This window comes from Hyperolius riggenbachi, chromosome 3, assembly GCF_040937935.1.
Source record: "Hyperolius riggenbachi isolate aHypRig1 chromosome 3, aHypRig1.pri, whole genome shotgun sequence".
In the NCBI taxonomy this organism is placed as follows: domain Eukaryota; kingdom Metazoa; phylum Chordata; class Amphibia; order Anura; family Hyperoliidae; genus Hyperolius; species Hyperolius riggenbachi.
This window is the reverse complement of record NC_090648.1, coordinates 90,902,589-90,923,209: the sequence shown is the minus strand read 5'-3', so window position 1 is coordinate 90,923,209 and position 20,621 is coordinate 90,902,589. Positions and strand designations below refer to the sequence as shown.

Genomic DNA, 20,621 nt, shown 5'->3' with positions numbered 1-20,621 from the left:
AGGCCACAAGGGGGACAGGAGAGGCCACAAGGGGGGACAGGAGAGGCCACAAGGGGGGACAGGAGAGGCCACAAGGGGGGACAGGAGAGACCACAAGGGGGGACAGGAGAGACCACAAGGGGGGACAGGAGAGGCCACAAGGGGGGACAGGAGAGGCCACAAGGGGGGACAAGAGAGGCCACAAGGGGGGACAGGAGAGGCCACAAGGGGGGACAAGAGAGGCCACAAGGGGGGACAAGAGAGGCCACAAGGGGGGACAAGAGAGGCCACAAGGGGGGGAACAGGAGAGGCCACAAAGGGGGGGGACAAGAGAGGCCACAAGGGGGACAGGAGGAAGCCACAAGGGGGGGGCACAAGAGGCCACAAGGGGGGACAGGAGGAGGCCACAAGGGGGACAGGAGAACGATACCCACTGAGACAGGAGAAGGACACCCTGGGGGACAGGAGGAAAACATCTACAAGATGCCCCTGGACCATAGACGCATCAGGCTTAGTATATCTTTTTTTCCCTGGTTTTTGCCCTCTAAACCTAGGTGCGTCTTATAGTCCGGAGCGTCTTATATTCCGAAAAATACGGTAGATACATTTATGTAAACAAAATGTAACTATCTGAAGCTTCGGATGCGTCTGCAGAAATCTCCTGGAACTTTAAAGCCCTGTGTAACCCTTCCAATGCTGGTCTAGTAAAAAAAAAAAAAATGCTGGTTGCATATAATATACTGTAAATAATGTTTTAGAGCAAAGTTGAAATGCAGGGTTATATTCCGCTTTAATGTTTTTTCTCCAACTGATTTAATACATGAAGGATAAAGGCTGGCAAAAGAATGCGATATTTGGAGGTGTAAAAAAATAATGTTCCTTATTCACTAGCAGTACCTGACAATCGTTTTCGTGTCAGGCCAATGACAGCGTTGGATGCCAGAACAGTCCACTTCTCAAGGTGACAGTTATTTGAAGCATTGTGTGTGTTCGTCCGTATCTAATTACCCCCCCCCCCCCTCCAGTGGCAGCCAACAGCCATGCGACCACGGCACAAAGACTGCATGAGTAGCGAGGAACTTCCTCACTGCATGCAGAAGGATGGAAATATGTTCATTGGCTGTCTTCCGGGGGTGATCAGAACAAAAAAGGGTTAAAGCAAAGTAAACAAGGCAGCCACCATACGCTTCTCATTTCAGGTGCACTTTAGGCTAGATTAAGGTGACTGGCCACTTCTTTTAATCTACCTCTCTAGAGATATGATAACCTTCCCTATGAACATAGCATAACTAAGGAGCCTTCCTACAAGGCATAAAGGTCGTCAAGTCTCACTATAATTATCTGTAATTAGACCAGCTTTTTCTCATGGTGGAAATGTTATATGGTTTTTTTGGCATATAGTTGTTTATACTTTATGTTATGATGTTGTTTTTATGTTCTATGCTTTCTCATTCATTTACTTACTCCTGAATACTTAATATTGTTATATTTGTGAATATGCATTATTCTGATGGAGGACCCGTGGGGCCATCTGGTTCCGCCAGTCAATTTCTAATGCGGTGCACCTCTCTGTCGAGTACATTTGAAATCTGCGCCGGTAGACTTAGGCGCAGGATACAGCGGTATATGGCTAATCCTGCTTCTGCACAAGTCCCGGCGGCGTTAATTACTATTCCCCCTCCAGGCTGCCATGGATAGTGGGGGAATGAAATAATTCGGCTTCCAGCGACTGCTGGAAGCCGAATTATTGTGTTTTTTTAAGCAACTTCGGCTCCGTCTTCTGACGGAGCAGACGTTACTCACTGAGCGCCGCTATAGACTGATTGCCATTATAGTCTATGGCGGCGCTGGCTGCGCCCAAATCTAGCAGCGCTGAAAAGCACTGCTCCACTCCCTGTCTACCTATAGGGTTATGTAAATGACAGTCAAGAGGTAAACTAGCTACCAAGGATGTTACCCTTGCCAATATGTACGATATATAAATTTTGTTTTGTGGATGATGTAAGTTTCCCCATGCTGTTAACCAATAAAAAAATGTTTATGATGAAAAAGGTGACTGGCCACTTCTGAAGAAACTCTAGCATGTGTAAAGCAGCACTGGAGTTGCCTTAATGCATCGGCAAGCAACCAGCCAGGCTGATCGACTTGGTCTAGCGCTGGCAGTGTTCTCCCCACCCACTCTGGCAATCCTTGTGCACTACTCTGTATTAACAACCCCATATAGCAACAAAACAAGTTGCTAGCCTTGAGGCTAGTGGTGCATCCGTACAGCCTCACCCACACTGTCGCATAAAAGTTATAACCAACACTGACCGCCCACAAAGTCTTTTTACTTGACTGTACTTGCATGATTTACTACCTACACCTGCCAGATGAGGTCACCATGAGAAAACTGTAGTCCTGCAACAGAAGGTGAATGTAGCCATGTGTAAATAAAGCTGCCACAACTGTATATACAAACCCTTATTAGAATCCATTGGTGCAAAAGCTTGAACCCTATTCTGCATAGGAAATATAGCATAAACAATGATGTACAGGGCACATGATCCGACTAGCCTACTGAAATAGCAGAAGTGTGTGTAGCTGCAGCAAAAACACAAAGCAGAGAGGAAAGTGGAGACAAACATGCCATGCAAGGCAAAGCTGAGCAGGAAAATCACTTGTAGGAGGGAACAACATTGCAAGCATCTACATTCTTAAAAGACAAAAAAATCCTTCCTGATGCATCTCATAATACTGGGGATAATCACAGCTTTAACTTAGCTAGAGGTTCAAACGTTAATCCTAGTGTCAAGCTCAAGATACACTGAAGGTCTTTTTACTGATTTCTGTGAGCCAACTACACAGCTTAGTGAATACTACTTGGGGAGAGGCATCACTGGCAGGTAGGAATGATTGAACAGTTTGCCATGGAACAGAGGGTTAATTTACCAGTGGGGTGTCTACTCCACACTCCATACCCAATTACTTCCTGCTTCACTGCTGGAACTTCTGATTTGAAGAAGGATGTATTGCAAGGATGGAGCGCAGTGTGGAGTGAATGTCACACAGGTAAATTTAACACTTTGGCCACTGAGGTACAGCTACACTGTATTCTTATTCACTGCCCAGTCCAATAAACTTCATTAAAAGGTAGTCTTTAGTGGGGCACAGACTTTGGGTTGCTTAGTTGCTGCAAAAAGAACTAATCTATCTACCTACCTACAGCTTGTCTTTTAAAGGCCAACTAAACCCATGATTTGAGTAGTCAAATTCTAAAAGCACCCGCCCGGAGTAAACTAAAAAAATAATTCTTTTTTCATATTTATAATGTATACCCATCAATACAGACCCGTTGCACTAGCTGTTTTCCTGTTCACAGAGTAATGTCTTGAAATTACATTTCCTGTAAACGAAGCTATAGCAGCTGTGTCAGCATAGTACTGACAAGTAGTGTTGTCCGGATCATTAACCATTCGGATCTTTGATCCGAATCTATTTTGTGAGTCGAATCATCCGAATCATCAAAATGAGTGATTCGGCTCTCAAAAGGGGCGGGCAGCGGGGTCCTGGAAGCAGAGCAGAGATGGATCGCTCTGTTGGATGGGAGCCAGCCTTGCAGGGAGACAGGTAGATGAGAGAGAGGGGACATCGGTGCCACTGCCAGATATGTGTAGAGCACACATACTGGCTATAACGTGCTGCTGATTATAGGCTGTCTGTTCGTAGTTGTGCGCAGTGAACACATTGGAAGCTTTTAGCTCAGCACAGCTCAGTAACGTTACAGGCACTGTGATTGCAGGGCAATATGATCCTCCTGCACTCGGCTCTAAATAGCTGCACTTATCTTCTGGGAATGCTTTGGGGAATGCTTTCTTTCACTGTGCGACGTTTGCATTCAGAGTATACAGATGAGCATATAGGTGTGTATATATATGTAAAGTAAAGTATTGTAAAGTATATGATTGCAGCATGTGGGTATTGTGTGCAAACATTTCTGCTCTCTGCTCGTCCCTCCTCCCTGCTCTGTCCACTCCCTGCCCTCTGTCCATCTTCTCCCCTTCTCTGTGTATCCACCCCCCTCACCTTCTCCTGTCCTGCTAGTCATTTCACCCCCGAATGCTTTGGTAGTAAAATGATCCGAGATTCGGATCAAAGATCTGGATCTTTTCAATGATCCGATTCGAATCATCCGGATCATTGAAAAGATCCGAACTTCCCATCTCTACTGACAAGCTCCAGCACATCTTTTATACAGAAGACTAAATGGATGAGGTTGTCTGCCAACTGAAGCTAAAGAAACATATTTCCATTCTTTGCATTTGTCACTACCCTAAGCTACCACCTTCAGCCACATTTTCCTCTGTACTGCTGTCTAGTCTCTATGCAGATTCAGTCACTCCCCAGCTCAAGGGGCCCATACACTGATTTCAGCCATCAATCGATTCTATAGAATCAATCAAAAATGTGATTCTTTCAAATCAGCAAATCGATTTTCAGCCGATTTCTATTGATTTGATCTGACAGGATGGAAAATCTAGGTCGATCTGCTGCTGGCAGCAGATCGATGTCCCATAGAGTTGAATTTGATCTAATGGTGCAATAATGCGTTTAGATTGATTTTCAGTAGATTTCCAATAGATTTAATTCTGAAATCTATTGGAAATCTGTTCCTAGTGTGTGGCATACATCAGATAGATTCCTGTCAGATTCGACTTGACAGGCATCTGACATAAATCTGATGGTCGAATCTGCTGCAAATCTATCAGTGTATGGCCACCTTAAATCTTCAACATGCAGGACACAAGCCATCTATTGCTGGCTAAATCTAGGCTATATAGAGGAAGGTCAAACAAATAGTGAATGCTTGCCTAAATATCCACAACAGCTATCACACTTTCAGAAACCGTCCAAAAACTTTAATGTATTAAAGCACAAACAGGTAGAATAAGCCAACTCAACTTGAAGCTTAAAGTGGTCCTGGAGACGAACCTTTACACATTGCATAATTGTGTTCCTTTCCTATTGTTTATAGGACATTCCTCAAGCCAAATACTTTTTTGTTTTTGTTTTAATACTCTAATTCCCTATAAACTAAACAATGTTTTCATTTGGACAATTTGCACCAATTGCCGCAAATCGCCCAAAAAAGCTAAATGCAAAGCCTGCACCATTTTCAGCCGATTTCCCGGCGATCGCGTTTTAGTGCTATAGAAGCGTAAAACACAATCGTTTAACAAAAATTGCCAAAAACCGCCAGAGCAACACGCTAGCAAAATCGCTAGCGTTTTGCGATCAGCAAGTGTGAATGGACCCTAATGGTGGGAATACACTGTTTGTTTTTGAGCCATTTAGACTGCTCGATAGATAATTTCCGCAATGTCCAATCTCCCGCTCGATTGTTTCGCCGCTCAATTTGTGATAGCAGTGAATGGAAAAAAGATTAAAACAAGCAGGAGATAAGAGAATCAACTGCAGAATCGAGCGGCGAAACGATCGAACGGGAGAATCGAGCGGCAAAGATGAGCTGTGTATGCCAAGCATTAAGGACCAATGGCAAGGCTTGGGCAATGGATAAAGAGGCGAGCAAATGGCGGTATAGTCTCTGGACCTGGTCATAGTTTTCACAAGCAGTTTACACTGAAGGCAATCTCTGAAAATTCATGTTTGTTTTAACCATCTGCTTAATTTTTATTGCTCAAGTTTGCTACAGTGTTATTTTAAAACGAACACTGGGGGAAATTATATTTTATAGACAAAAGAGAAAAAAAGCCTCCAAAATAATTCTGTTAAAACCCAACAACCCCAAAGTGAACAAGGCAAATTCTCAAAAGTAGCTATGTTGATTAATGCAGATTATCTCCTTATAGAGCAGAACTTTTCAAATTCAAAAAACACATTGTTGGCCATGTTTGTCTGCTGCTCTGCAACTATCCATACAGACACAAGACCTCTCGTGCCTGGCTAACTTCCTGTTTCTAAACTTAAATCTTACAGCTACCCAACACCTACTTCCTGTGAACTGCAGCCAACACTTCCCAGCATCCCTGGACTATGGCATACATGTATCTAAATGTAGATTGGCATCTGTTCCTCCATCTGGTTTTATGTGGTCATATATGATTGACCCACCCACAAGCTGTATTTGCCTTGATCAATTTTGGGTTTAGTTGCACTCTAAAAATCAAGCTCATTCTAACGTCTTCTAAACTCTGATGTGCAACCAGCTGCAGACGAGATGGCGACCGTCACAGGGACAAGGGCTACATGAACAGCTCCCCACAGGTAACCAATCATGCACCCCCTAACCCCCCCCCCCCCCCCCCAGCGTAACTTTTCAATGCAACTTTTCTTGTGTGCTCCGTTTCCTTTAAAGCAAACCTGAAGTGAGAATAAGATGGAGGACAACATTTATTTCCCGTCTATCTCTATCATGCTGATAATCAGCCTCTAATGCTGAGAACACACGATCGATGGGTAATCCAACAGGACAGTAAGTTGCATGTGTGTATGTCCAAACTGCTCCTGAAAGATGAAGGGATACATTTTCCACTAACTTAATCAATCAGAAACAAAAAGCGGACATGTTGGAAATAATCGTCGGATTCCCGTCGATCGTGTGTTCCCAGCATAATCGGTTCAGCCATAGACCATGAATAAACTTTCAGATAAGGTATTCTGACTTAAAGCGGAACTGTAAATTAAGATAAAACAAAGTGTTTCACTTACCAGGGGCTTCCACCAGCCCCGTGCAGCCTTCCTGTCCCCCGCCGGACCTCCATGATCCAGTTTTCCCGCCACCAGCTAATTTTTTTTTTTTTTTACCGTCGGCGGCAACTGCGCCTGCACGCCCCAAGCCACGCGTCTCTTTTTACAAGTTCCAGCCTGCAACAGCTGGAACGTGGAAAAGTAGACACGTGGCTCGGTACACACAGGCGCAGTGGTAACGAAAGTAGATGGCGGCAGGAGAATGGAGTATTATGGAGGACTGGCGCAGGACAGGAAGGCTGCATGGGGCTGGCAGAAGCCCCAAGTAAGTGAAAAGCTTTGTTTTATAACAATTTACAGTTCCGCTTTAAGTCAGACTGAATTATCCGCAAGCTTGTTTCAGGTGTGTGCGATTCAGACACTATTTTAGCCACAACTGCCAGGCAACTGGTACTGTTGGAAAATATGGATGCCTCCATATCCCTCTCACTTCAGGAGTCCTTTGGAGTCAACTGGGTGAATCCAATGCCCTGATTTCTAAATGAAAAAAAGTCAGCTGTGTGTGAGCACCATTGTGCATCAGGATGCTAACAATGATGTAAATGGTTTACATTACAAAAAAAAAAAAAGGCACATTTCAAGGGTTTCTTATGCTTCTTAAAGAAACCCACCCCTAGACTGTTCCCGTCTTCCTACTGCTTTGTTTAAAGTCACTTCTACAATTGATGATTTATATTGCATGAAGAGGAAAAGAAAAAAAAAAAAAGCAGTTTGCTACAAGGCAAATACACCAATCCTGTTCTTCCACTTTGTGTGCCAACATTTACATAGGATTTCCTTGAAGCAATCGCAAGAAAAGAAAAAACAGGTTGGTAGACATGAAGTGAAAGGCACCAAAGCCAGCCCACCTCCAAACAAAGCAATTTATTTCGGATTGAGTAAGCGCTGTAGTTTTTAGTTGCGGAATAAAGCCAGTTAGTATAACACATACTGCGTGTCTAGCTATATTAATGAAAAAATAAAATTGTGAACTTGGTCAAAACATGCACAAACCAAACAATGATGAAAAAATGAACAAGAGCTCGTTCACATGGCAGGCATGGTTGAGCGGAGCACTGCACTCATTAACCCAGACGGCTGCTTTCTGGATTTTTGCTCTGAACTAAACACTTCAGCGCAGTGCACAAATTCTTTCTTGCAGTGCTTTGATGTACAGGTAGGTTCAAGCCCCACTTCTGAATACGTCAGCAATGCATGCGACAATATGGTGCTATGCGCTACCATGCATGTTATTGGTGTGAATGAGCCCTTAAAGGGCCAGTCAACCTACATTCATAAAACATTTAAGGAAGTCTGAAGTGATTAAAATAAAAAAATGATATATATAGAGAGATATATAGATCTAAGGAGAGGGAAGTCTTTGGGACCTATAGAGCCTTACTGTTCTCACGGTGTCCTCGTTCCCACGTAGGCTCCTCTGCATCAATCTCCCACCATGGGAGACTTCAGCAGTCTTCGGGAGCACTCAGGCTCCCGAAGTCCGTCAGCGCGCACACACACACACACCACACACACACACACACACACACACACACACACACACACACACACACACACACACACACTGCTAACGGGGGAGCCTGTGGGGGAACGGGAAGGCATTATAGGACCCTGAGCCTTCGTTCTAGTTAGGGGAGTATTTTTTTATTTTCATTCTCACTTCAGACTCCCTTTAAGGATCATTTTAAGTAAAATAAATGCATCCATATCAGAAGCTCAACAAAAAGTTGAACGGTTAGTGTAAACAAACTTAAGTGTGCTTAACAGCTCTTAAAATTGGATCCTGAATAATATCAGTATACTTCCATTTAATTTACCCTCATCTCCATTAAGTACATGATATAAACTTATTAGCCTATAAACTGAAAATGTAATCATCATGCCTCTTACTGACATACTAACCTCTGCAATGAGGTACATTAGCAAAGCCAGAAATATTGTATAGTTTATTATGGCCTTGGGTATTAAGACTAATGCCTGCCACCCTCCAAGTTGTGTAACTGTAGAATAACTGTGTAAAAATACCCTGAACACCTTTATATGCTTCAAACTAGTAGCTGTCATCATTGCTAGAACTCTCCACAGAATCTTAAGCTCAACACTCCATACAATCTTGGTTGTACAGATTTACCAAATCTATGTAGTATAAGGGCCAACAGATTGAAAATACCTAGTATGATTGATTGGATAAGCTCTTACACTACATGAAAGTGGTAAGATTGAACAACTAAGATTGTATGGTGTGTGTTGAGCCTTAGGGTGCGTACATATTGCCAATGGATGTCACCCTTCCGAGATCAGGTGCGGTTCCCTTTTGGCAACATCGCTGGGCCAGGCTGCGCACACGCATGTCAGCTGTGTTGCTATGCAGGGGGGACGACAGAGGGATGACAAGCATCGCGAGCGGCACAAACAATTGGATCATCCCCGCTGCTGGGGTTGAATAGATCCACCCGGCAGATCATTCACAGGTTGGGGGTTGCTGGCTGCCATACACACACCTGATTGTCAGCTGAGGCGGTCGTTATCACCAGCCTTGTCCAACTTTAGTGAGGTGTGTGTAAAAAGCTTTAATTTTAGACTAAAAGTATAATTGCAAAGTGTCACACCTATTGGTCACTATGTAAAGCCTGGCACACACGACAATTTTCACTTTAGAAACTGAGCGAGTGATCAGATCGATATTCAGATCTGGCATTGCTCGAACATAGAAGCTAGCACACACGCAAGATTTTTCTTCAAATTCTAAGCAGATTTTCAATGGATATAGATCGAGTTAGAGCTAGGATCTGTCACTGGCAGTCAGTAGGCTGTATGTTTGCCCATTTCGATTACTTTCTTGATCAGAAATGGCATGGCGCTTACCAGGCCTTAGAGGCACTGGCTTAGGGCCCTTTCCCATTGCTGCTTACAATCACACAAGCAGAAATTTCCACTTGCCGCCAATTGTGCCATAGTCATCGGGAACGGAATGCAATGTGATTTGTGCAAGCGGTCGACTGTGTTCGGGAGAAAAAATGACACGCACATTATGTAAATGGCGCTCTAACGATCAGCAAAACGACCCCCTTTTTGAAGCAGATTGCATCTAGTGAAAAAAGGCCCTCAACCATTTCCCTTTACACATTCTGACTGGGAGGAGTAATGCTGGATACACACCATGCGTTTCCGCGTCAAATGCGTCCGTCGATACGCGTCGATTCGATTATTTCCGAGCATTTCCGAACGCATTTAGATGATTTTTAGGTCGATTGCCATGTAAAGTATGGTAAATCGACCTAACGATCCATCGAAGCTTGAATCGGACATGTCGGAAATCGTATCGACGCGTATCGATGGACAGATCGAACGCGGAAACGCATGGTGTGTATCCAGCATAAGGGCCCGTTTCCACTAGCGCGGAAACCGAGGCCCAATCCGCAGAGTCGCGCAGGGAATCTCTGCCACAGAGAATATTGGTGCGGCCGGGCCAATTCACTTGCCATAGCAATTTGGCTGACATTGCCGTCAGTTTTCGTACGAGTGGCAGCGAATCCCATAGCCGTGCTTGTAGGAATCGGCTGCGTACTCGCAGAAGAGAAGTGCCGCCACGCATATTGTAGGACGCGTGGCAGCTAGTGGAAACCCAGCCTAAAGAGCAGCGGCTCAGGTACATTTCCCCTCCCAAAAGCCCACACAGACCCAGACAACTCTGGCTGAAGGATGACCGAGCAGCTCTGCCATGGTTTTCAATAACGTAAAAGGTATCAAAAGTGTTTTTAAACAGTTATAATACACTTACATGAGAGAAGGGAGGAGAGGCGTCAGTCTAACAAAACCTTTTACTGGACAGGAGCTGTAATCACACTGAACTTTAAAGTACACTAACAAGTGAGGATATATAACCTAACATTTACTACATAAGAAGTCTGGCTGGTAACTACGTATGCTAGCTCAGGAGATGGAGATGATGGAAACCTAAAGAGAGGCTAGTCATTCCCAAAATACGCATTTACAAAAATAATGTATAGTTTTACAGGTAGTCTGGTCACAAGTCTTCTGCCACTTATTTTTATTAGTCATTTTTATTTATAAAGCACCATTGCAGACAGCTGTGCATTACATAATGCTAATAGAAAGCTGAACAGGTAAACCCCCTTTCATTTGGACACCTTTCTGGATAAGATGACCTATAGATGCATACACCAGTGACGGAGTCACGAGTCCCTTGCAAGCATCACCACCGCACGCTTCCTCCTTACAGCTTGGAGGAAGTGCGCTTAGTGAGGCTTGCAACGCGTCCAATAGGACGCATGCAAGCTGTTTGGAGCGCAGGGAGGACGGCGGACTTGTGGGTAGCTAACCCCTTGTCATCCAGTCGCACAGCTGAGGCAACTAAGACTCATTTAAATCACAAATTTGAGTCCTTATGGACTTGCAGAGAGGCACACACCACGGGGTCACCTATTCTATGCAGTCAATTTGCAGGCCAATTTATCAGATGATTAACAAATAAAAATAGTGGCAGAAAAGCAAGTCACAAAAGACAGAATCCTTGGCTGCATTACCTGGCGAACGCATTGTAAAATGGTGGCCAAAAATCAGTAAACCCAAAGCAATTATAACATCTTCTCCTGTTTAAAGGAGAGGCCTTCCCATTGCATGATAGCTCAATGCAGAGCCTCACCCAGGAGGGGAGGGAAAAACAATTCTGCTGAAAACCATCTCCCCACCCAAGATATCCTACACCATAGGATAAAGCCATTTCAATTTCATTAGACATAATGTTCAGGTTTACTAATTGTTCACACTGCATTTTCTCAGTTTCACATCATTCTATGTATTACTGTGCAAAGCAAGAAAACAAACATGCAAGCAGGGTGCTCTGCTGGAAATGAGCTAAGCTTGTACGTGTTCCTAAACATTTCTCACAAATACTTACACAGATTGATCGGAGCAGAGGCATTCTTCTGAGCCCAGTAGGTGTCCAGGTTGGATTTACAGGTTGAAGATGAGGGCTTCAATTTTTTGGTTGGTGGTGTGCTTGAAGCAACAGGTCGGGCGTGGTGAAGTCCTCCTAGAGTAGTCTTAGGGTGGTGACCAGGCCCCATCTTACCCAGACCACGACCAGCTCCTTGTTTTACATGAGAAGTACCAGCTTCGGGTAACTTGGCATGAGGGCTGGCCTCAGGCGACAGGACACGTGGGGCACCAGCTTCTACAATTTTTATCTGCGTACCACTTCCTGAACCAGTGGGAGATTTAAAATGAGCTGAGGTTTCGATAGGCCCTGTGCTGTCTGTTAACTTTAGGCCACTCTCAGATGTCACTGAGCGAGAACCGCCTTCAGGCACTCTTGAACTAACTTCACTGCTTGCTTTTTGAATGGTTTCTTCTGGCTTGTGGAAAGTGCCAGTTTCTTTGCCCTTTGTACTGCTAATGCTTGGCTGTTTACGCTCGGTATCAGAGCTGCTATCGTTAGCAATTTTGGACTGAGGCTCAATATCTGTAAGTGTTTGGCCAGACATCTTTTTGAACTCATCGCTCTTGATAAGGGCGTTGAGAGCAGCGATGGGGGAGCCTTTTGAATCAGGATCATTGACTCCCAAGTGGCGCAAATGAGCCCGGGCATGGCTAGATAAGCCTTTTCGAGTTTCAAACCAAGCGCCACAAAACTGGCAGTCGTTTTCTCGGCTGGGCTCCTCTTCTTCCCCAGCTGTGAAATGAAATGAGGAAGAAATACAAAAACACAAAAACAAAAAAGGGAAATGAAATGAAGGTGCAAAAAAACCACAAGGGAAAAAGTAATAAACACAACAGGAGAAACGTAAAATTAAAAAGTGTTGATGAAGAAACAGAAATGGTTTAAATGAGAAGACAGACACACAAGATGGTGTGAAGACAAAAAGAAGAAAGAACATAGTGAGACAGGCTGAATATAGCAGGAGATGCCTGCCTCATCCCTCCCAAGAATCCTAAACAAGCCTACAATGCCCACCCCATTGGCCCTAGTGGCCCCCCAAGTTCCACTCACTCAGATTCAAAGGCCCGTCATCATCCCCCCAGTGGCCTTTGGGGGATTCTGTCTGGGGAGTGGTGACCTTCTTGGCTGCCAGTGAACTCTCATCTTTTGACAGCTTGCCCTGCTTGGCTAGCTCTTTCAGCAGATCGATGGGAGCACCACTGGTTTCAGAGCCCGCAATCCCAAGCTGACGAAGATGGGAACGTGCATGGCTGGACAGGCCCTTCCGGGTCTCGAAGCATGTACCACACAACTCACACGTAATGGAACCTTGGCCTGGCAGGGGTATCAACCATAAAATAAAATTAAAAAAAATTACTGAATGAACATGAATACCATCATTACAGGGCCAAAAATGATTCCTGTAAAAGGTCCATATTTTTAAAGTACACATCCAAAATGCCCGCTTTGCCTCCTCAGACGACATCTACTCCATACATAAAACGTACACTCAACAAAGGCCGATCTTAAAGAGAACCCGAGGTGGGTTTGAAGAATATTATCTGCATACTGAGGCTGGATCTGCCTATACAGCCCAGCCTCTGTTGCTATCCCAAACCCCCCTAAGGTCCCCCTGCACTCTGCAATCCCTCATAAATCACAGCCACGCTGCTGACAAACCGCTCGTCAGAGCTGGCTGTGTTTATCTCTATAGCGTCAGTCTGCTGCTCTCCCCGCCTCCTGCAGAACTCCAGTCCCCGCCTGCATCCCTTCCCTCCCTGCTGATTGGAGGGAAGGGACGGGGGCAGAGACCGGAGCTATGCAGGAGGCGGAGGAGCAGCTGAGACTGACACTACAGATGTAAACACAGCCTCACAGCATGGCTGTGATTTATGAGGGATTGCAGAGTGCAGGGGGACCTTAGTGGGGTTTGGGATAGCAACAGAGGCTGGGCTGTATAGGCAGATGCAGCCTCTGTATGCAGATAACATTCTTTAAACACACCTTGGGTTCTCTTTAAAGGACACGTTCAGGAAGACTAAATTAAAAATCTACTTACCTGGGGCTTCCTCCAGCCCCTTGCAGCCATCCTGTGCCCTCCCCACAGCTCTACTACCCGCCGGTGGCCCGAGGTCATTTACGGTACAAGAGGCCTACTTGCTTTCCAACGTGCAGCTCACAGTCGCGCCGACGTCAGCTGGACTGTACTGGGCAGGCACAGTAGTTCTGCGTCTGAGCAGTACAATCCGGATGAGGTCAGTGTGACTGAGCCGCACGCTGGAGTGCAAGTAGATGCCGACCTCCACCGCCGGGGACCTGGAGCCACCAGAGCTGCGGCGAGGGCACTGGATGGCTGCCAGTGGTTGGAGGAAGCCCCAGGTAAGTGAATTTTAAATGTTTACTCTCCCTGGACCTTCCCTTTAAAAACGTGGCGTTAGTTTGTCCACATCCAATACCATTACTCCTATCTGACAGTAGGTGAAACTAAGTGTACTTGAGATGAGGACCCTTTAACTGGGGCTTCCTCCAGCCCCCCCGGCCTGATCGCTCCCGTGTCATCCTCAGTCACCTTCACCTGCAACTGGCCCAGGAGTATCCTCCAGTCAGCGCAGGCCAGCCAGGCGCAAACTCTCACCTCGCTCCAGGTGCCAGGAGGGTACCGCGCAGGCGCAGAATGCGCCAGGCTACATGAACGTAACGGGAGCGTGTGCGGCCAGGCTTGGCCCTGGACGACTTTCCAGGGCCAATTGCAGACGAACGGGGGAGTCAGAAGGGGACTGCATGGGAGCGATCTGGCTGGAGGGGGCTGGAGGAAGCCCTAGGTATGTATATTTTGGCTTTGTACGGCCATCTCAGGTTCCCTTTAAACTACAAGGTAGGGAAGACTCATTACAATGGAGCACCAGTACACTATCTACCGCAAAGTAGACTCAGCAAGCATGGTGTAGCAATGGAGCAGGATGTAAACAGCCGCCTGAGTTTTCAGATTGCTTAATCCTGAAATCCTGCAAGTGCAGGCAAGGCTAGGGCAGATACTGGAGTAGTTTAGAGCCACTGAAGAAAGAGGCAAGTGGGGCATTTTGGGTAACTGGACTTTATATGTACAGTATGGCCATCAAAAGAGAACAGGTATTTATGCAAACTATAATGTACAACTGAAAGTGTGGTTGGTAAAAGTATAATTCATAAAAGCTGTAATACTGTGAATCTTATGGATATACTAGTTTCTGAATATACATCTTAAATGAAACCTGAGACAAAGGATGTAAAAGAATTGATACATAGCTGGGGCTTACCCCCGCCCCTTTTGCCTGCTATCAGCCCCAGTAATCATCTTTGTCGAGTAAGTTGGGCTCTTTTGCACATGGGCGGCACGGTGTGTAAGCCTGGGGCCACGCACGTGCAGAAGAGTTCAAGGAAAGGGAGTAGGTCTGGCACTATAGTTTAATATGCAGCAGAATGACAACAGTGGCAAGGTGAGGTAAACATTGCAAGTGTTTAACGAGCATCAAAATCGTGTGTCATAACAAAAAGTGTCCAAAAAGGCTGTACCTGGGTGTTGGTGGGAGGCAGCGGATGTGGGCGCCGACGGGTGCACGGCCGCCAAGCTTCTTCTGAGGTGAGCGTTCAACAAGTTTAGGAAAGGCGGCGGGGTTTAAATGCACTGAATGAGCACCCCTCCAGTCCGCCGTATAGGCCCACCCACATAGGAAGTTAAGTCTCTGTCCAGATCAACTTCTGGAAGAAGCTGGTGGAACGCACGGCCATTTTCAAAAGGTCGCGTACGCGCATCATCTGATGCCGCTGCACGTTGGCCAATTGCTGTGCGGAGGAGGTCCTGCTATGTACGGAGCTGAGCGCTTAGCAAAAAGCAATCAAAGGTTGTTTCGCAAATGGGTCCATGCAGGAGCCTGTTAGTATAGGAAAGGGCATGGCTTAAATTTGGCGTCGTCAGTCAATGGTACATCAACCAGTGCGGATTCTACCAAAAGTTCATTCAGGGCTGTAATTTCTCCAAGCTGCTTCGCATTCTATGACCCTTCAGGGCTGAAGCCCAGAGTGCCTACAGAAGTTTGTTCAGTTTTCTCAGGGCCTATTAGATATCGTTTCTTCTGTTTTAATTTTTCCGAAATGATGTTGTATATTCAATTTCCTGACTCCTTTATATAAATCAACCATAAATTGAGAATAGTTGAACTGTTGAACTAGTAAAAATTTGATTTCTCCCCCATGGCCAAACAGATAAAATGGACCTTCAGCAAGAAGTGGTGCCTTTTACTTGAGGGTCCAATATTAAAAAAAAAACACTACCTCCCCAACCTTTGATTGCTTTTAAAAAAGCACCAACTATTGGTGACATCTTGGTACACAGCGAACTTGGCTGAGCAAATTTGCCTCTACAGGCAATCATAGATGCAGAGGCGTGCATTCCACCAGCCTCTTCCGGAAGTTGATCTGGACGGAGACGTAACTTCCTATGTGGGTGGGCCCATACGGCGGACCGGAAGTGCGCTCATTCAGTGCATTTAAGCCCCGCCGACCTTTCCTACACTTGTTGCACACTCACCTCAGAAGAAGCTTGGGGTCCGCCATGCGAAAGGGATTACAAAAAAAAAAAAAAATCTTCTTTGCATTTTAGGGCACTAGTTGGCTAAACCGAAATAAGACAACATGGAAACAGACCAGGGCAGGAATGTAAACATGCCCTTATTGTGGAGTACATTAACACAACATACGCAGGTGTTTTACATGCCACATTTCAGTATATAGAGCATCAATACATTCTGTGAATCTTCTTACAAGGCATTAAAGTAATCCAAATGTGGGGCAGAAGGAGAAAGGTTCTGGATCTCAGAGCCTTCCCAGTCCCCTCTCTGTGTCCTCTTTCCAGGGCTGGCAACCATTCAAGTTTGCCACCTTTGGGAGCCCTTGAAAGGCTTCAGAAGCACTTGTGTCCCCCAGAGCTTCTGAAGACAGCGCCTGCGCCCCCTCAGTGCTACCAAAGATGCTCATGCATGCGCAGTACTGAGTCTTCAGAAGCCCGCAGGGACACAAATCCTTCTCAAGCCTTCTAAGGCTCCCTTAAAGCAAACCTGCAGCGAAACTGATTATATTGTGAATTGCATGTGTAGTATGGATAATGAATAGAATATTAGTAGCAAAGAAGAGAGTCTCATTTTTATGTTAAAGGGGCACTACAGCGAAAAACTGTAAAATTTTAAATATGTGCAAACATATACAAATAAGAAGTACATTTTTCCAGAGTAAAATGAGCCATAAATTACTTTTCTCCTACGTTGCTGTCACTTACAGTAGGCAGTAGAAATCTGACAGAAGTGACAGGTTTTGGACTAGTCCATCTCTTCATAGGGGACTCTCAGCAAGGCCTTTATTCTTTATAAAGATATTCCCAAAAAAATACTTGAACAATGATGCTGGCCAGCTTCCCTGCTCCCTACACAGTTTTTTGGCAGTTGGACAGAGCAACTGCAATTCACCAAGTGCTTTTGAAAATATATCCCTGAGAATCCCCTATAAAGAGATGGACTAGCCCAAAACCTGTCACTTCTGTCAGATTTCTACTACCTACTGTAAGTGACAGCAACATAGGAGAAAAGTAATTTATGGCTCATTTTACTCTAGAAAAAATTTACTTCTTATTTGCATATGTTTGCACATATTTTAAATGTTATAGTTTTTCGCTGTAGTGCCCCTTTAAGTTAGTTTCTTACATAGCATCATACTATCACAGTTGCAGTTTTTAGGGCCCATTCACACTTGAAGTGGGAAAACGTTTTGCGTGGGTGATTTTGCCTGTACAAATTCACTTTTTTTGCAATCGTGATTAGCGCTTTAATAGCATTTTCTGTTAGATTTATCTGCCATAGATTTTTTTTCAACATGTCAGCTCTTAATTTCAATCGATTTTCTGATCAATTTTCATAAAAGTGAACGGAAATCGATCATAAAATTGATAGAAATTAAGGTATTAAGATCAGCCATGTTGAAAAAAAAAATCAATCTGGCAGGTAAATCTAACAGAAAATTGTATTGTGTACCTAGCATTAACCTCCCTGGCGGTTTGTTAAAATCCGCCAGGGGGCAGCAAATACCTTTTTTTTTTATTTATTTATTTTTCTTCATGTAGCGAGACAATGTCTCGCTACATGATAGCCGCTGCTGAGCGGCATCCCCCCAGCCCCTCCGATCACCGCCGGCGAACGGAGATCAAGAGATCCCGTTCAAAGAACGGGATCTCTTGGAGGGCTTCCCCCGTCGCCATGGCGACGGGGCGGGATGACGTCACCGACGTCGTGACGTCAAAGGGGAATCCGATCCACCCCACGGCGCTGCCTGGCACTGATTGGCCAGGCAGCGCACGGGGTCTGGGGGGGGCGGCTGCGGCGACGGGTATAGCGGCGGATCGGCGGGCAGCGGAGGTTACACGCAGCTAGCAAAGTGCTAGCTGCGTGTAACAAAAAAAAAATTATGCAAATCGGCCCAGCGGGGCCTGAGCGGTGCCTCCCGGCGGCATAGCCCGAGCTCAGCTCGGGCTTACCGCCAGGGAGGTTAAGCCGCATCTACACGAGTAGATGCGGCCGCGATGCTCCTCATCGAGCCGCTGAAGCGGCTCGATTGATAAGATCCGACAGGACAGATCCCCGCACCGCCGATTCCCTGCTCGATCCCCGCGAGGGGACAATGGCAGGGAATCGTGCGGGAGATGAGTGGCGCCGGCGGGGACGAGCGGGGAATCGAATGCGGCGCACGCGCGGGGAGCGGGGACGCGGCGGGCACGCTAATCGAGCCGCCGGATCGCTGCAAAGTCCCATGGTGTAGATGGGGCTTTAGATGTACTACACATACAATTCATTATCTCACAAGTGGTGACAGCGCTGGAAGGAGGACAGCGGGAGAGGACCAGGGAGGCTGTAGGAGATCAAGAGTCCACCCTTTCATAGGTGAGCATCTGCCCTTTTTTTCCTATAGTCACTTCAGTATCACTTTAACCACTTAAAGTTATACTTTAAAGAGACTCTGTAACGTTGAAAAGATCCCCTGGGGGGTACTCACCTCGGGTGGGGAAAGCCTCCGGATCCTAATGAGGCTTCCCACGCCGTCCTGCGCCCCACGGGGGTCTCGCTGCAGCCCTCTGAACAGCCGGCGACAGGCCAGACTGTAATTTCAATATTTACCTTTGCTGGCTCCAGCGGGGGCGCTGTGGCTGCTTTAGACTCGGAAATAGACGGAAATACCCGATCTCCGTCGGGTCCGCTCTACTGCACAGGCGCCGGGGACTTGCACCTGCGCAGTAGAGCGGACCCGACGGCGATCGGGTATTTCCGCCTACTTCGGAGCCGACAGCCGTCAGAGCGCCTGCGCAGGAGCCATGAAGGTAAATATTGACGTCACCGCTGTACGGAGGGCTGCAGCGAGACCCCCGTGGGACAGAGGACGGCGTGGGAAGCCTCATCAGGATCCTGAGGCTTCCCCCACCCGAGGTGAGTACCCCCCAGGGGACGTTTTGCCGTTACAGTTCCTCTTTAAAGTGAACCTCCAGACTAAAAATCTACTCCGCAAAACTGAAAAGGCTTGGTGTTTCTTTAACAGTTTCACAGCATCAGAACTTTTGTTTTTCTTACCAAAGCTTCATTTTTAGCTAAGCTCCACCCATCAAAGAAAACTGCCCGGGATTTTTTTCCCTGATGCTGTGTAAAGCATGATGGGATTGAAGTTCCTCTTTAATAAAAAGCTGACTTATAAATCCGTCCTGCTAGAGCCTCTTAATGGCTCCAGGACGTTTTTATAAGTCAGACAGTGCTGCTGCCGCTGTGTGCGCTCCCGCCCGTGCATTTCTGTGCACTTGAAAATAGTGGGAAAAAAAGCCACCACAGAAAAAAAAATTACACTTTTATTTCCAAATACTATACTGCCACCACACTTTGTACTACGGACATAAAAACAGTGTGATAACCAGGACAAATAGGCAGATAAAATGTGTGGGTTTTATGCAGTAGCCGTGTTTATATTAAAACCATAGGGGATGAAATTGAAGAAAGTATTTTTTCATTGTTTTTACCTTTAAAATGCATAGAAAAAGTAATTACTGAAAACAAATAACCCCAAAAACCCCAATTGGTGGTGAAAAAAAACAAGATACAGATCATTTCATTGTGATTAGCAGTGATTAAGCTATTGGCAAATGAAAGGGATGAGCACTGAAAGGTGAAAACCGCCTTGGGTTGAAGTGGTTAAAAAAGCCCAACTATCCTAAGATCTTGGTAAAATGGTCACAGGGAAGGTAACACTAGAACTGTCCTCCAAAGTCTACAAAGGATTTCTCCCTCCTTGCTGGTTACTTTATTATAACACAAAGACCCTTACCTTTGGACTCATCCGCTTTACTTGAACTCTGATCAGACACCATTTTGTCTGCCGGACTTTGCTCAAGTTGTGAAACTTGGGCTCGACCCGAATCTACGGGTGCCCCATCATCTTCATCTGATCCCAACGCTGTAACAGAAAGACACAGCTTTATTCCTGATAAGAAGCACACTGCCCCGAACCCCCACAAACACGCAAGAAAAGCTTGGCAGGGATCAACACACGCAGGGTAAGGGAGAAGTTAGTGATTGGCTTCCCACAATTCTTGCTGCTAATGGATCATGAAACATGGATTGATGCTTAGTCCCTATGAAAACCCAGCTAAACTTCACTAGTAACTAACAAACATGAAACTTGAAGGACTAGGTTCCCAACGCCATTCACACAAAGATTTCAACAGACATGAAAACAAAACCCCCTGTGCCTCCTGGAAAAACAGTGCTAAAGTTCAAGATCATCAGTCTGCTGCACATCTTTTCAGCAATATCACTTATGTCAGGACTGTATCCACTAATGGATCATTCACGACTGGACGCCACAGCCTAATGTGTACATATAACCATATAAA

The 20,621-nt window shown here is 45.7% G+C and overlaps 1 protein-coding gene across 7 annotated transcripts in view; it reads right to left on the bottom strand.

Annotated features, from left to right (window-relative positions):
* The window catches only part of WIZ (WIZ zinc finger), a 130,128-nt gene that overhangs the window by 19,701 nt on the left and 89,806 nt on the right, over positions 1-20,621 (bottom strand). For 6 of the 7 annotated variants that reach the window (XM_068274556.1, XM_068274562.1, XM_068274559.1 and 3 more), the window contains 3 exons: positions 20,054-20,182; positions 12,740-13,003; positions 11,648-12,421 (listed from right to left, as the gene is read on the bottom strand). In XM_068274556.1, the coding sequence (XP_068130657.1) occupies positions 11,648-12,421; positions 12,740-13,003; positions 20,054-20,182 (1,167 nt within the window). The remainder of the gene's footprint in view (positions 1-11,647; positions 12,422-12,739; positions 13,004-20,053; positions 20,183-20,621) is intronic. The other variant, XM_068274560.1, reaches the window with a different exon arrangement.